Source organism: Vicia villosa, linkage group LG5, assembly GCF_029867415.1.
Source record: "Vicia villosa cultivar HV-30 ecotype Madison, WI linkage group LG5, Vvil1.0, whole genome shotgun sequence".
NCBI classification, from domain to species: Eukaryota; Viridiplantae; Streptophyta; class Magnoliopsida; order Fabales; family Fabaceae; genus Vicia; species Vicia villosa.
Window position 1 is genome coordinate 169484249 of NC_081184.1, and position 15140 is coordinate 169499388.

Sequence of the window (15140 nt, forward strand, 5' to 3'; positions counted from 1 at the left end):
GTGAAAGTGTGGAACACATAAAAAGTAGAAGAGATATGAAGCTCATTCTCCATGGATGCATGTATGAAAAGTTTAGTGATTTTAGAGGAAGAACTATGATCAAGTGCATCATCATCTCTTCCCTCTCAAATCAGAATCAAGCTTGGTCTCATCATCATCATCTTCATCTCTTTCAAATCAGAATCTTCAAGCTTGAGGTGAGTTCCATTAGTTAGGAACTTGAGGTAGAATTTGGGAACCTAGCATGATTAAGGGTTTAGATTATGATCAATACTTTGCATGTTGATTTTATGGATGAAATCTGTGTTCTTTTGATGCTTTTGTATGCCATGGAATGTTAAATCATGATAGGGTTCGAATTTGGGTTGTTGGGGAACCTATGGATGAGTTAGAACACTATTGGAACTGGTTTTATGCAAGAAAAATGTGATTTTTGCTTCTGGTTCAGTAAGCAATCGATTGCAGGGGTCAAGCAATCGATTGCACTATGAAAAATTGGCTTTTTGCGCTTCTGGTTCAGTGAGCAATCGATTGCACACCAGTGCAAATCGATTGCACCTGACAGAAAATCATCCCTTTACTGTTTCGACCATAACTGGAGTTTCGTAACTCAGAATTGGGCGCCGTCGGAGGCATTGGAAAGCTAATGGAAAGGGCTAAAATATGCTCAAGCTTACACAACATTATCATACTCTTAAATACTAATCAAATCCATGTGAATATTCTTGTACCTTGGTTACTAAAAGATAATACTCGAATAATTGATTCGTTAACCGTCCTAAGGGCCGTAGTGCCCAAGTGTCCCTTTAAGAGGGTAGTAGGCATCATAGAATGAGCGGTGATGAAAATCAAAGCTAGCCATGTTCACTAAAGATGTTTAGGTATTATAGCTTGTGAAGCTAAGCAAGTGAACCAAGAGGCGAGGAGGCCTTACAACTTGGTGAAACTTGTGTACGTCGATAAACAAAATATGGATATGGTAAGCTGAGCCTTAGGATACCTAAACTAAGATATATGAACATATTCTAGCCTGATATTCCCTCTTTCCTATCAAGCGACTTCTTCTGAAATTCTACAATCTAATGGTGTAGTAAGTATGTGACGAGGGGTTAGAGGACATACAAAAGGACAGTAACTGCGAGTAGGCACGTTACATATATGTTGGCTACTTCTTGTGAAGAAATTCCAAGGATGCCCCTGTGCCACATATATTGCAGGCATTCTCGGGCTTTGGTCTCGGGAATGGGTTAACTCCTTAGTTCAGGAGTTATTCTTCGGGGATGAACTCCCGGGGATGTGTACCTCACCTTCTCCTTTTGTTGTTTCCTTATGGGTGAATTTCTATGTGAGGTTTGGACCCAGGAAATTGGACGAGTTGAATCGTTGTAGCGATTCAATGTCGGTTCCATGGTTCTCTATAGTCATATGAGATACTTACCATGTAGATTGAAAAGGGTGATTTGGGGTCTTGTTTCGAGGGCAGATAGGCAGGTAAACCCGGAAGACCAAACCTTGAGGGTAGCTCCCGACAGAAGGTTGGCAGGTAAACCCGGAAGACCTATTCTGGAGGAAGCATGTACCTAATATCCGAACATGTGATATGTTCTCAGAATATCTAATCGGATGGTCAGTGGACATTCAATCGTGGTGCTACGAGTTGACATGCTTTCCTGTACTGGATAGTGAGGAAACCTTAGGATCTGACATGGATCTGTAGTTGATGTATGTACCCTGTAGAGCTGAGAGAACCCATAAGATAGGGGAACTCACTGAGATTTAGTAATCTCACCCCATTCATCTTATTATTTTTCAGGTACCGTGCAAGATCGAGTTTTGCTAGATGCTTGGATCAAGAGCTTTTGACCGGATGCCGTGAAGACTGTGCCTGATCTTTTCTTCCGCTGTGTATTATTATCATTGTGTAGACATATCAATTGTATCCATCTTCGAGATGATTTTGAAATGTATACATCTTATTTTGTTACTCCTGAATTTTATATGTACTCAGTACCAGTTATTAGTATTCTGCTAATATGATTCTAGACACATATTGGTAGGGTATTACAGTTGGTATTAGAGCAGGTCGACCCTCGACCTAGCTGTGAGGCATCATTAGCAAACTTCTTTCTTCCTCACAAGTGTCCGTTGCTGGCTCGATTCTACTGTCATGTTATTCAGTTGTTGAACTTGATCAACTCACCAACTGGGTACGTGATAGGCAGGGTCGTGGAAGAGCCGCCACGAGGACGTGTTATCCCCAAAGTGACTCGTGTGGTAAAAGAATTCCAGTAGTAATTATGGGGAAATGTTGGACTTGGATAATGTCACGTATGCAAGGTAGATGCGATAACATTCTACACGGGAGAAGCTAAGGAAGTTGGAAATTTCCAAAACACCTTTTGGGACAAAGTGATCCTTTTAGACAGAGTGTATGTTAGAGGAGTTTGTTGAAGTGGTAGAAGTCGGTTAAGTTGGGAGTATGTTGGGATTGTCAGACATAAGAAGAGAAATTAACACGAAATAGTTGACAATCCAGCTGTCGTGGTAAGGTCTAAGATGACTAGAAGTTCCAAGATTTCGATTGGATGGAGTGAACTTTATCTGGATCTCGATAGCAGTGAGGAAAATCTATAAAGCACCTAAGTAGGAAGGGGGTAAGGGAATTCCATGATGGAGTTAAGCTTGAATTCCATGATTAGTGTATCAACAAATTTTACTAATGATGTGTAAAATGTTGGTTAATATTGTTCATTATTTAGTTAATAAACATCCATATATTTTTTAAAAAAATTATTAATAAAACAAAGTTGGTTAATAATATGTAAAATGTTGGTTAATAAAGTGATTAAGATGGTTAATAATACAGTTTTATATTGGTCTTCCTCAATCAAACAAAATTAAAAAATATCATTTTTTAAATAAAAAAAATTATTTTATTTCTATAACAAAATACTGTTAATTATATTCAATGTTGTTATTGAAGAGTAATGTATGGTTTTGTCTCATCACGATATTTTTTATGGCAGTTTTGAACACATTTGAAGTTATCTTATAATTAATTATTTTAGAGTATTATTTAGCATGGTGATACTCTGGATGAAAACTTGAAAAAACCATGATCAAGAACACTAAGCATTGAATAAAGTTCTACTCTCTTCCCATTCAATGAGAAATGTGTGATGAGCAATGCATGGATAGGTAGGATACGTTTATTATATATGGGTGGTGGTGACGTTTTTACAAGAACTTGCAGTAGTTCTACTCTCTTCCCATTCAATGAGAAATGTGAACGAAGTTAGATAGTTTTGCTTTCTTTTGACCGTTTTCTAACCATTTTATAACTTGGAGTTGGATAGCAATTCCTTTAGAACACATTTTATCTGCATGTATGATCAAATTTTCCGCCTTGCAATTGGATAGCAAGGGTAGTGAATGAAATGAATAAGAAGATAATAGACATTGGGTTTTCAAAAGAAGTCTCACATCGATTTCTAGTAAATAAACATTAGTGTTTATAAGGTAATGACATATATGGCCTAATAAAATGAAAACAGGGACTCCTATGGAAACACAAATGGGCTTAGGCCCAAATGTTATAATTTTATAATTTTAAAAAATTATTCATAAAAATAATTTAAGAAATCATAAAAAAATATTAATTAAAATAATTTAAAAGGACGCAAAAAAAATATTATTACAAAAAAGTAAAAAAATGCTACAAAAAACAGTTTAAAAAAATATATATTAAGGAATTCCACTTCACTTTAAAAATTTAATAAAAAATAAAATAAAAATCAAACTGGACTGCCAAGTCACTTAAAATTAGAATCTGAGACAATCAGGGGCTATAATGAGGGAATCTAGATATTACGAGGGTTGTTTTTAAAACAAACTTTACGAGGGTCTAAAACCTGAATTCGCTAACATTGCAGGGGGTTTATATATTTAACCCTAAAATAAATGAAAGTGATAAATAATATTTTTTAAAATAAATTTTTCTATAAAAAAATTATACAATGAACTATTAAAAAACATCTACTTATTAATCATATATTATAACGCACAATTAATTTTAATTCACTCGTAATCACCACGGTCAAATTTCACCTTTATTATCTTGCCATTTCCATATATAATGAACAACAATGCTAGTTTTACACCACTTCTTACACGTATACCGTATTCGCTGTTCACAAATACGATGAACAGTGACATGAACAATAAAGTTTGACCGTAAATACTGACATGAATAATGCAAGAATAAAATTGGTTAATGATGTGTAAATTAAAGGCTAGTATTATTCATTATTTGATTAATAAACGTTTAGATATTAAAAATGATTTTTAGTAGTAAAACAAAGTTTATTAATGAAATATAAAATGTTGGCTAATGAAATGATGAGCTTGATTAATTACACAATTTTATATGCATGATTAGTGTATCAACAAAGTTGGCTAATGATGTATAAAATATTGTTCAATATTTAGTTAATAAACATTCATGTATTTTAAAAAAATTATTTGTAAAACAAAGTTGGTTAATAATACGTAAAATGTTGGTTCATAAAGTGATTAAGTTGGTTAATCATGCAATTTTATATCGGTCTTCCTCAATAAAAAAAATAAAAAAAAACATCATTTTTTAAATAAAAAAATTATTTTATTTCTATAACAAAATAATGTTAATTATATTCAACGTATTAATAAACCGTAAATACCATATAGTAAATGTTTTGGTGTAAGAATAGAGAAATGATACAGTGACACTAGAATTCACATATACGCCTAATTTTAAATAAACATCATCTACTTTCTTACTTTTATTAATTTTATGTAAGTTGAAATATGTACCATATTCAAAATGAAGCTGAAGAGATATGGTGTAAAAATACTGTATAATAATTTTACTGTCAATATACCCCTAAGAGTATTCCTCGTAAGAATATAATTATTCATCTTTTTATGTTAATTATAAAAACTTTGTAACTATCACTTGTTGTTGTGTATGACAAATTTTTGCATTGTCTTTCAAAAGTTCAACAAATTTATTAATGACTATTTTTATTAAATGAAACCAATCTCAACTTTACTCCAACGCATAATCTTATCTTACTTCAACTGTTTTCTTATTTTTATCTCATAAATTTGTTATTGCTTAAAATAGGAATGTAGAAGAATCTATAAAAGCCCTGCAAAGAATGTTCTAATGAAAAACTTTTATTATTTATGTCGGAGAATCCAACAAAAAGGGAGGCAAAACAACACATGTGAAAAAATCAATACAAAAACAAAACATAAAAGAAACATGGCAGGTGGTGGATTTACAGATGCATGTGCTCTCAAAAGAGCTCATCTTTATGAGTACAAGATTACAGGATACTTCATCTTTTCTTGCATTGTTGGTGCTCTTGGTGGCTCTCTTTTTGGTTATGATCTTGGTGTTTCAGGTGGAGTTACTTCCATGGATGATTTCTTGATTGAATTCTTCCCTCATGTTTATGAGAGGAAACATGCACACATGGCAGAAACTGATTATTGTAAATATGATGATCAAATGTTGACACTTCTTACATCATCTTTGTATTTTGCTGCTTTGGTGTCCACGTTTGGTGCTTCATCTGTAACAAAGAACAAAGGAAGGAGAGCCAGTATTATTGTAGGTTCTATTAGCTTCTTCATTGGAGCTATCCTAAATGCTTCTGCTGTCAACATTGCTATGTTACTCCTTGGTCGTATTTTCCTCGGCATTGGCATTGGATTTGGTAATCAGGTAAGCACAAATTGCGGTTAATGAATATCATGTATATTTGAATAAATGTGTGTGTGGTGTTCAACACACACACACACACACACAAAGAGACATATATATAGCACAAACACCTTAGAACAAATGTGTGTAAGGTGGTTAACACATATGTAGCACATACACCTTTGAGCAAATTTGTGTCTGGTGTTCAACGCATATGTAGCATAAACACCGCTTAACAAATGTGTGTTGGTCTTCAATATGTGTCAATGTCCGACCCAAACAAATAGGATTACATACAATATATTTATTTTTTAAAATTATTACTAGTAACGGCATTTCTGATCTCTATTTGTATATGTGTTAGTGCTTCATATGTTGAAACATCTTGTTATATATACTAATTAATATGTTGTGTTTTTTGTTGTTGTCTAGGCTGTTCCTCTATATTTGTCAGAAATGGCTCCAGCAAAAGTGAGAGGAGCAGTGAACCAACTTTTTCAATTAACAACATGTTTGGGAATATTGATTGCTAATTTCATAAATTATGGAACTGAGAAAATTCATCCTTGGGGATGGAGATTATCTCTTGGTTTAGCTGTAGTTCCAGCATTGGTTATGTTTATTGGTGGTTTATTGTGTCCTGAGACACCCAACAGTCTTGTAGAACAAGGAAAAATGGAAGAGGCAAGAGATGTTTTGGAGAGAGTTAGAGGTACTTCTAATGTGGACGCTGAATTTGAAGATCTTGTTGAAGCAAGTAGAGAAGCACAATCCATCAAGAATCCATTTCAAAATCTTCTTTTGAAAAAGAATAGACCACAATTCGTAATTGGTGCGCTGGCTATTCCTGCATTCCAACAATTAACAGGCAACAACTCTATCCTCTTTTATGCACCTGTCATTTTCCAGACTCTTGGATTTGGCTCTGCAGCAGCTCTTTATTCTTCTACCATAACTAGTGTTGCACTTGTTCTTGCCACTTTGATCTCTATGTTTTATGTTGACAAGTTTGGTAGGAGAGCTTTCTTTTTAGATGCAGGTGTTCAAATGTTCTTGTGCATGGTAAGTTCTCTCTCACGCCAGCTTTGGCTTTCTCCTTAATTTTAATTTTCATTGTAGTTTTTGTTAAGAAATATGGTTTGACCGGTAGTAGAAACCTACTAATAGGTGGCCCAACAGACTTTAAACTTGTATCTGATACCATATTAATAAATATGGTTGAATCTGACTTATTCCTATAAAATCGACTAGTATAGTGGAGATTGCACCCCCTTATAAGCACATATTGAAACCATATATTATTAGATGTGAGACTCTTAACAATTTTAGCGATGTTTTAAAAACTAAAATGAACCATCTAATTAAATTGCATATTCGCAAACGTAGGTACACTGGACCGAACTGCATATTTGCATATTTAATTGCTAATATATGGGAAAATTTTAATATGCAGGTTGCTACAGCAGTAGTTTTGGCTCTTGAGTTTGGCAAAGGCAAACAACTATCATTTGGTGTTAGTATCTTTCTAGTCATTGTGATTTTCCTATTTGTGTTAGCATATGGAAGATCATGGGGGCCCTTAGGATGGTTAGTTCCAAGTGAGCTATTCCCATTAGAGATAAGATCAGCTGCGCAAAGTGTTGTTGTGTGTGTCAACATGATCTTCACTGCCATTGTTGCACAATTCTTTCTTACATCACTCTGCCACCTTAAATATGGAATCTTCTTGCTCTTTGGAGGCTTGATTGTTGTCATGAGTTGTTTTGTATTCTTTCTCTTGCCTGAAACAAAGCAGGTTCCAATTGAAGAAATTTATCTTCTCTTTGAGAATCATTGGTTCTGGAAGAAAATTGTAGCTGATGGAAAACAAGAGAGAATAGCAAATGAACATGCATAACATGTCAACAAACTCAACCACACAAAATTGTTGGCATTTTGAATAGGGAGAGTGAGAAGATTTAAAAATGCCATACTTTTATGTTTTGTGAATATTAATGTTTTCTTGAAAGTGGACTATATTCTTCGCATAATTATTATTTGTTATTTGCATATTATTTTAGTAATTACTAAAAAAAACTAAGAAAAAAATATGATAGTGTTTGACTTACATTTATTATTAAAAAATTAAAATATTTTTAATTAAAATTAAATTTTTTAATTTTTATTGATTCTGGAAGAATATTATTGCTGACGGAAAACAAGAAAGAATAGCAAATGAACATGCATAACATGTCAACAAACTCAACCAAGAAATATTGTTGGCATTTTGAGTAGGAAGAGTTAGAAGATTTGAAAATGCCATACTTATATGTTTTGTGAATATCAATGTTCTTAATATGGAAGTGGAATATATTATTTGAATAACTTTTATTTGTTATTTACATATTATATTAGTAACTATATGTGTGTGTGGAGAACGTATACTATGAGAATGTAATTTTTATGTAAGAACATGAGAATGAATTATACCATTAGATTTTAACAAAATCCTCCAAACTAAAATCTTTCTATTCTTTTTCTCAATCCTTCCTATTTTTCAAAGCCCTCCCCTCCCTTCCTCTCCAAACTCCCAAACATAGCCTAAGAGATTATCAAATGCAAAATTAAACAAATTTGAGGAGTCAAAATCAAACAATTGACAATTTTTATTGGCCAAAATTTAATTAAGCAATTGAAATTTGAAGGATCAAAATCAAACAATTAAAAAACCCAAAAAACCAAAATCAAATAATTGAAACTTAGAGGGGCCAAAATTAAACAATTAATAAAATTGGGATCAAAATTACATTCAAACCTATTTAAATACAACTGAAAAGGTTTTTCTTTTCTCCTAAATCTTGATAGTTAAAAAGTTTACTTTTAAGTTAATAAGATATTAGATACATATAATTTTTTTAGTATACAAAATCTAAAAATTTCATTGTATTTATTTGACAGGATGTCATGTTTTGATTGGAAGAAGTTATATATATATATATATATATATATATATATATATATATATATATATATATATATATATATATATATATATATATATATATATATATATATATATATATATATATATATATATATATATAGGGGACGACTCAAGTGAGAACACTTGGTTATTTATTTTAAATCAACATAGAAAGAGAAACAAATCTTGTCCATTAAAATCAACAAATCTAAATCTAATGGTTGTGATTCATTGTTCTCATTTCTCATAATAACCAAGTGTTCTCACTTGAGTCGTCCCCTATATATATATATATATATATATATATATATATATATATATATATATATATATATATATATATATATATATATATATATATATATATATATATATATATATATATATATATATATATATATATATATATATATATATATATATATCTTTAAATAATTAAGTTGAGGGAAGAAATTATGTCTCTTAACAATTAGGTTTATTAATTATATCTCGATAGTAAAAATATGTGTTTACCATGTCTTAATTATCATGCCATTCATGTAAACCGCACAATTAATGGTGTGGACTCTTTTGACGAAACCATTCTTCTGTGCAAACATTATTCAAAACTCTGAAGCAAAAAAGACTTTCCATGTCGTGGATTTAATTTTTTTTTCTTTCAGAATTATACTTTTAATAAAAAATAGATCATGTTTTGGAGAATAGATGACAAACTTCCATAGAAAAAATCGAGAGACTAAGAAGACAGGAAGGAGAAGCATTCGTTAGGTTTGAATCGCAAGTGAGAAACTCTAATATGTTTTCACTACTACCCGATGTGGGAGTTCTTAGCATTACAACAACATACCACACACTGCATATCACGGTCTTGTAAAAAAGTAAAAGAATACTTTGCCGCCATTGGAATCGTTGTTCCTGATTATAACGAAAAACAAGCATTATGGATCATAATTGGACACAATAAAAATGAATCCTAATTGGACACTAAAAATGAACACAATGTTGTATACAAATGAACAACCAATTTACAGTGCTGTATAAAAATGAACACAAATGAACACAGTGTTGTATACAGATGAACACCATAAAAATGAATCATAATTAGACTCTTACTACAATAACAACCAATTTACACCAAACACAAAATAAGAACCAACGATTATAATTTATATGCATACTTTATGAGTTGAACTCAAACATTAGAAGAAATGTTTGGTTTTGAATGTGGTTCAGGGAATGTAGTGTTTGCAGCAGCAGCTCCTGGACGTAGAAACGGCATACCTTAAACTTGAGGATTGTTGAATACATCACGTCTTCCTCTATCTCTTCAATGAATGCAATATTACTTTGTCCAGCTGCTCTTCCGACAGTCTTCGTAGTGGTGGTGGAGCACGGTTGTCGGTGTCGCAGAATATGTTATTGTTGAAGAATATGTTGTTATTTAAGAGTAATGTATGTTTTCGTCTCATCACGATATTTTTTATGGCAGTTTTGAACACAATTGAAGTTATCTTATAATTAACTATTTTAGAGTATTATTTAGCATGGTGATACTCTGGATGAAAACTTGAAAAAACCATGATCAAGATCACTAAGCATTGAATAAAGTTCTACTCTCTTTCCATTCAATGAGAAATGTGTGATGAGCAATGCATGGATAGGTAGGATACGTTTATTATATATGGGTGGTGGTGACGTTTTTACAAGAACTTCCAGTAGTTCTACTCTCTTCCCATTCAATGAGAAATGTGAACGAAGTTAGATAGTTTTGCTTTCTTTTTACCGTTTTCTAACCATTTTATAACTTGGAGTTGGATAGCAATTCCTTTAGAACACATTTTATCTACATGTATGGTCAAATTCTCCGCCTTGCAATTGGATAGCAAGGGTAGTGAATGAAATGAAAAAGAAGATAATAGACATTGGTTTTTCAAAAGAAGTCTCACATCGATTTCTAGTAAATAAACATTAGTGTTTATAAGGTAATGACATATATGGCCTAATAAAATGAAAACAGGGACTCCTATGGAAACAAAAATGGGCTTAGGCCCAAATGTTATAATTTTAAAAAATTATTCATAAAAATAATTTAAGAAATCATAAAAAAATATTAATTAAAATAATTTAAAAGGACGCAAAAAAAATATATTATTACAAAAAAGTAAAAAAATGCTATAAAAAACAGTTTAAAAAAATATATATTAAGGAATTCCACGTCACTTTAAAAATTTAATAAAAAATAAAATAAAAATCCAACTGGACTGCCAAGTCACTTAAAATTAGAATCTGAGACAATTAGGGGCTATAATGAGGGAATCTAGATATTACGAGGGTTGTTTTAAAAACAAACTTTACGAGGGTCTAAAACCTGAATTCGCTAACATTGCAGGGGGTTTATATATTTAACCCTAAAATAAATGAAAGTGATAAATAATATTTTTTAAAATAAATTTTTCTATAAAAAAATTATACAATTAACTATTAAAAAACATCTACTTATTAATCATATATTATAACGCACAATTAATTTTAATTCATTCGTAATCACCACGGTCAAATTTTGCCATTATTATCTTGCCATTTCCATATATAATGAACAACAATGCTAGTTTTACACCACTTCTTACACGTATACCGTATTCGCTGTTCACAAATACGATGAACAGTGACATGAACAATAAAGTTTGACCGTAAATACTGACATGAATAATGCATGAATAAAATTGGTTAATGATGTGTAAATTGTTGGCTAGTATTATTCATTGTTTGATTAATAAATGTTTAGATATTAAAAATGATTTTTAGTAGTAAAACAAAGTTTATTAATGAAATGTAAAATGTTGGCTAATGAAATGATGAGCTTGATTAATTACACAATTTTATATGCATGATTAGTGTATCAACAAAGTTGGCTAATGATGTATAAAATATTGTTCATTATTTAGTTAATAAACATCCATCTATTTTAAAAAAATTATTTGTAAAACAAAGTTGGTTAATAATACGTAAAATGTTGGTTAATAAAGTGATTAAGTTGGTTAATCATGCAATTTTATATCGGTCTTCCTCAATAAAAAAATAAAAAAAAATCATTTTTTAAATAAAAAATTATTTTATTTCTATAACAAAATAATGTTAATTATATTCAACCTATTAATAAACCGTAAATACCATATAGTAAATGTTTTGGTGTAAGAATAGAGAAATGATACAGTGACACTGGAATTCACATATGCGCCTAATTTTAAATAAACATCATCTACTTTCTTACTTTTATTTATTTTTATGTAAGTTGAAATATGTACCATATTCAAAATGAAGCTGAAGAGATATGGTGTAAAAATACTGTATAATAATTTTACTGTCAATATACCCCTAAGGGTATTCCTCGTAAGAATATAATTATTCATCTTTTTATGTTAATTATAAAAACTTTGTAACTATCAATTGTTGTTGTGTATGACAAATTTTTGCATTGTCTTTCAAAAGTCCAACAAATTTATTAATGACTATTTTTATTCAATGAAACCAATCTCAACTTTACTCCAACGCATAATCTTATCTTACTTCAACTGTTTTCTTATTTTTATCTCATAAATTTGTTATTGCTTAAAATAGGAATGTAGAAGAATCTATAAAAGCCCTGCAAAGAATGTTCTAATGAAAAACTTTTATTATTTATGTCGGAGAATCCAACAAAAAGGGAGGCAAAACAACACATGTGAAAAAATCAATACAAAAACAAAACATAAAAGAAACATGGCAGGTGGTGGATTTACAGATGCATGTGCTCTCAAAAGAGCTCATCTTTATGAGTACAAGATTACAGGATACTTCATCTTTTCTTGCATTGTTGGTGCTCTTGGTGGCTCTCTTTTTGGTTATGATCTTGGTGTTTCAGGTGGAGTTACTTCCATGGATGATTTCTTGATTGAATTCTTCCCTCATGTTTATGAGAGGAAACATGCACACATGGCAGAAACTGATTATTGTAAATATGATGATCAAATGTTGACACTTTTTACATCATCTTTGTATTTTGCTGCTTTGGTGTCCACGTTTGGTGCTTCATCTGTAACAAAGAACAAAGGAAGGAGAGCCAGTATTATTGTAGGTTCTATTAGCTTCTTCATTGGAGCTATCCTAAATGCTTCTGCTGTCAACATTGCTATGTTACTCCTTGGTCGTATTTTCCTCGGCATTGGCATTGGATTTGGTAATCAGGTAAGCATAAATTGCGGTTAATGAATATCATGTATATTTGAATAAATGTGTGTGTGGTGTTCAACACACACACACACACACACACACACACACACACACACAAAGAGACATATATATATAGCACAAACACCTTAGAACAAATGTGTGTAAGGTGGTTAACACATATGTAGCACATACACCTTTGAGCAAATTTGTGTCTGGTGTTCAACGCATATGTAGCATAAACACCGCTTAACAAATGTGTGTTGGTCTTCAATATGTGTCAATGTCCGACCCAAACAAATAGGATTACATACAATATATTTATTTTTTAAAATTATTACTAGTAACGGCATTTCTGATCTCTATTTGTATATGTGTTAGTGCTTCATATGTTGAAACATCTTGTTATATATACTAATTAATATGTTGTGTTTTTTGTTGTTGTCTAGGCTGTTCCTCTATATTTGTCAGAAATGGCTCCAGCAAAAGTGAGAGGAGCAGTGAACCAACTTTTTCAATTAACAACATGTTTGGGAATATTGATTGCTAATTTCATAAATTATGGAACTGAGAAAATTCATCCTTGGGGATGGAGATTATCTCTTGGTTTAGCTGTAGTTCCAGCATTGGTTATGTTTATTGGTGGTTTATTGTGTCCTGAGACACCCAACAGTCTTGTAGAACAAGGAAAAATGGAAGAGGCAAGAGATGTTTTGGAGAGAGTTAGAGGTACTTCTAATGTGGACGCTGAATTTGAAGATCTTGTTGAAGCAAGTAGAGAAGCACAATCCATCAAGAATCCATTTCAAAATCTTCTTTTGAAAAAGAATAGACCACAATTCGTAATTGGTGCGCTGGCTATTCCTGCATTCCAACAATTAACAGGCAACAACTCTATCCTCTTTTATGCACCTGTCATTTTCCAGACTCTTGGATTTGGCTCTGCAGCAGCTCTTTATTCTTCTACCATAACTAGTGTTGCACTTGTTCTTGCCACTTTGATCTCTATGTTTTATGTTGACAAGTTTGGTAGGAGAGCTTTCTTTTTAGATGCAGGTGTTCAAATGTTCTTGTGCATGGTAAGTTCTCTCTCACGCCAGCTTTGGCTTTCTCCTTAATTTTAATTTTCATTGTAGTTTTTGTTAAGAAATATGGTTTGACCGGTAGTAGAAACCTACTAATAGGTGGCCCAACAGACTTTAAACTTGTATCTGATACCATATTAATAAATATGGTTGAATCTGACTTATTCCTATAAAACCGACTAGTATAGTGGAGATTGCACCCCCTTATAAGCACATATTGAAACCATATATTATTAGATGTGAGACTCTTAACAATTTTAGCGATGTTTTAAAAACTAAAATGAACCATCTAATTAAATTGCATATTCGTAAACGTAGGTACACTGGACCGAACTGCATATTTGCATATTTAATTGCTAATATATGGGAAAATTTTAATATGCAGGTTGCTACAGCAGTAGTTTTGGCTCTTGAGTTTGGCAAAGGCAAACAACTATCATTTGGTGTTAGTATCTTTCTAGTCATTGTGATTTTCCTATTTGTGTTAGCATATGGAAGATCATGGGGGCCCTTAGGATGGTTAGTTCCAAGTGAGCTATTCCCATTAGAGATAAGATCAGCTGCGCAAAGTGTTGTTGTGTGTGTCAACATGATCTTCACTGCCATTGTTGCACAATTCTTTCTTACATCACTCTGCCACCTTAAATATGGAATCTTCTTGCTCTTTGGAGGCTTGATTGTTGTCATGAGTTGTTTTGTATTCTTTCTCTTGCCTGAAACAAAGCAGGTTCCAATTGAAGAAATTTATCTTCTCTTTGAGAATCATTGGTTCTGGAAGAAAATTGTAGCTGATGGAAAACAAGAGAGAATAGCAAATGAACATGCATAACATGTCAACAAACTCAACCACACAAAATTGTTGGCATTTTGAATAGGGAGAGTGAGAAGATTTAAAAATGCCATACTTTTATGTTTTGTGAATATTAATGTTTTCTTGAAAGTGGACTATATTCTTCGCATAATTTTTATTTGTTATTTGCATATTATTTTAGTAATTACTAAAAAAAACTAAGAAAAAAATATGATAGTGTTTGACTTACATTTATTATTAAAAAAATTAAAATATTTTTAATTAAAATTAAATTTTTTAATTTTTATTGATTCTGGAAGAATATTATTGCTGACGGAAAAAAAGAAT

General features: G+C 31.7%; 2 protein-coding genes across 2 annotated transcripts; both read left to right on the forward strand.

Annotated features, from left to right (window-relative positions):
• Positions 1 to 7755, forward strand: LOC131608185 (sugar transport protein 14-like). The gene is made up of 4 exons (XM_058880110.1): positions 1 to 197; positions 5165 to 5770; positions 6182 to 6811; positions 7203 to 7755. Exons 1-4 carry the CDS (start codon positions 36 to 38, stop codon positions 7644 to 7646), a joined length of 1842 nt encoding a protein of 613 aa, XP_058736093.1. The 5' UTR covers positions 1 to 35; the 3' UTR covers positions 7647 to 7755.
• Positions 7756 to 12396: 4641 nt separating this feature from the next.
• LOC131608186 (sugar transport protein 14-like) lies at positions 12397 to 14940 on the forward strand. The gene is made up of 3 exons (XM_058880111.1): positions 12397 to 12935; positions 13367 to 13996; positions 14388 to 14940. Exons 1-3 carry the CDS (start codon positions 12471 to 12473, stop codon positions 14829 to 14831), a joined length of 1539 nt encoding a protein of 512 aa, XP_058736094.1. The 5' UTR covers positions 12397 to 12470; the 3' UTR covers positions 14832 to 14940.
• Positions 14941 to 15140: the final 200 nt, after the last annotated feature.

Coding starts and splice junctions, on each gene's coding strand:
- LOC131608185 (XM_058880110.1), top strand. CDS start 36: ATGAAGCTCATTCTCCATGGATGCATGTATGAAAAGTTTAGTGATTTT. Junction 198..5,164: donor TCAGAATCTTCAAGCTTGAG/GTGAGTTCCATT, acceptor TGCTTAAAATAG/GAATGTAGAAGAATCTATAA. Junction 5,771..6,181: donor GCATTGGATTTGGTAATCAG/GTAAGCACAAAT, acceptor GTTGTTGTCTAG/GCTGTTCCTCTATATTTGTC.
- LOC131608186 (XM_058880111.1), top strand. CDS start 12,471: ATGGCAGGTGGTGGATTTACAGATGCATGTGCTCTCAAAAGAGCTCAT. Junction 12,936..13,366: donor GCATTGGATTTGGTAATCAG/GTAAGCATAAAT, acceptor GTTGTTGTCTAG/GCTGTTCCTCTATATTTGTC. Junction 13,997..14,387: donor TTCAAATGTTCTTGTGCATG/GTAAGTTCTCTC, acceptor TTTAATATGCAG/GTTGCTACAGCAGTAGTTTT.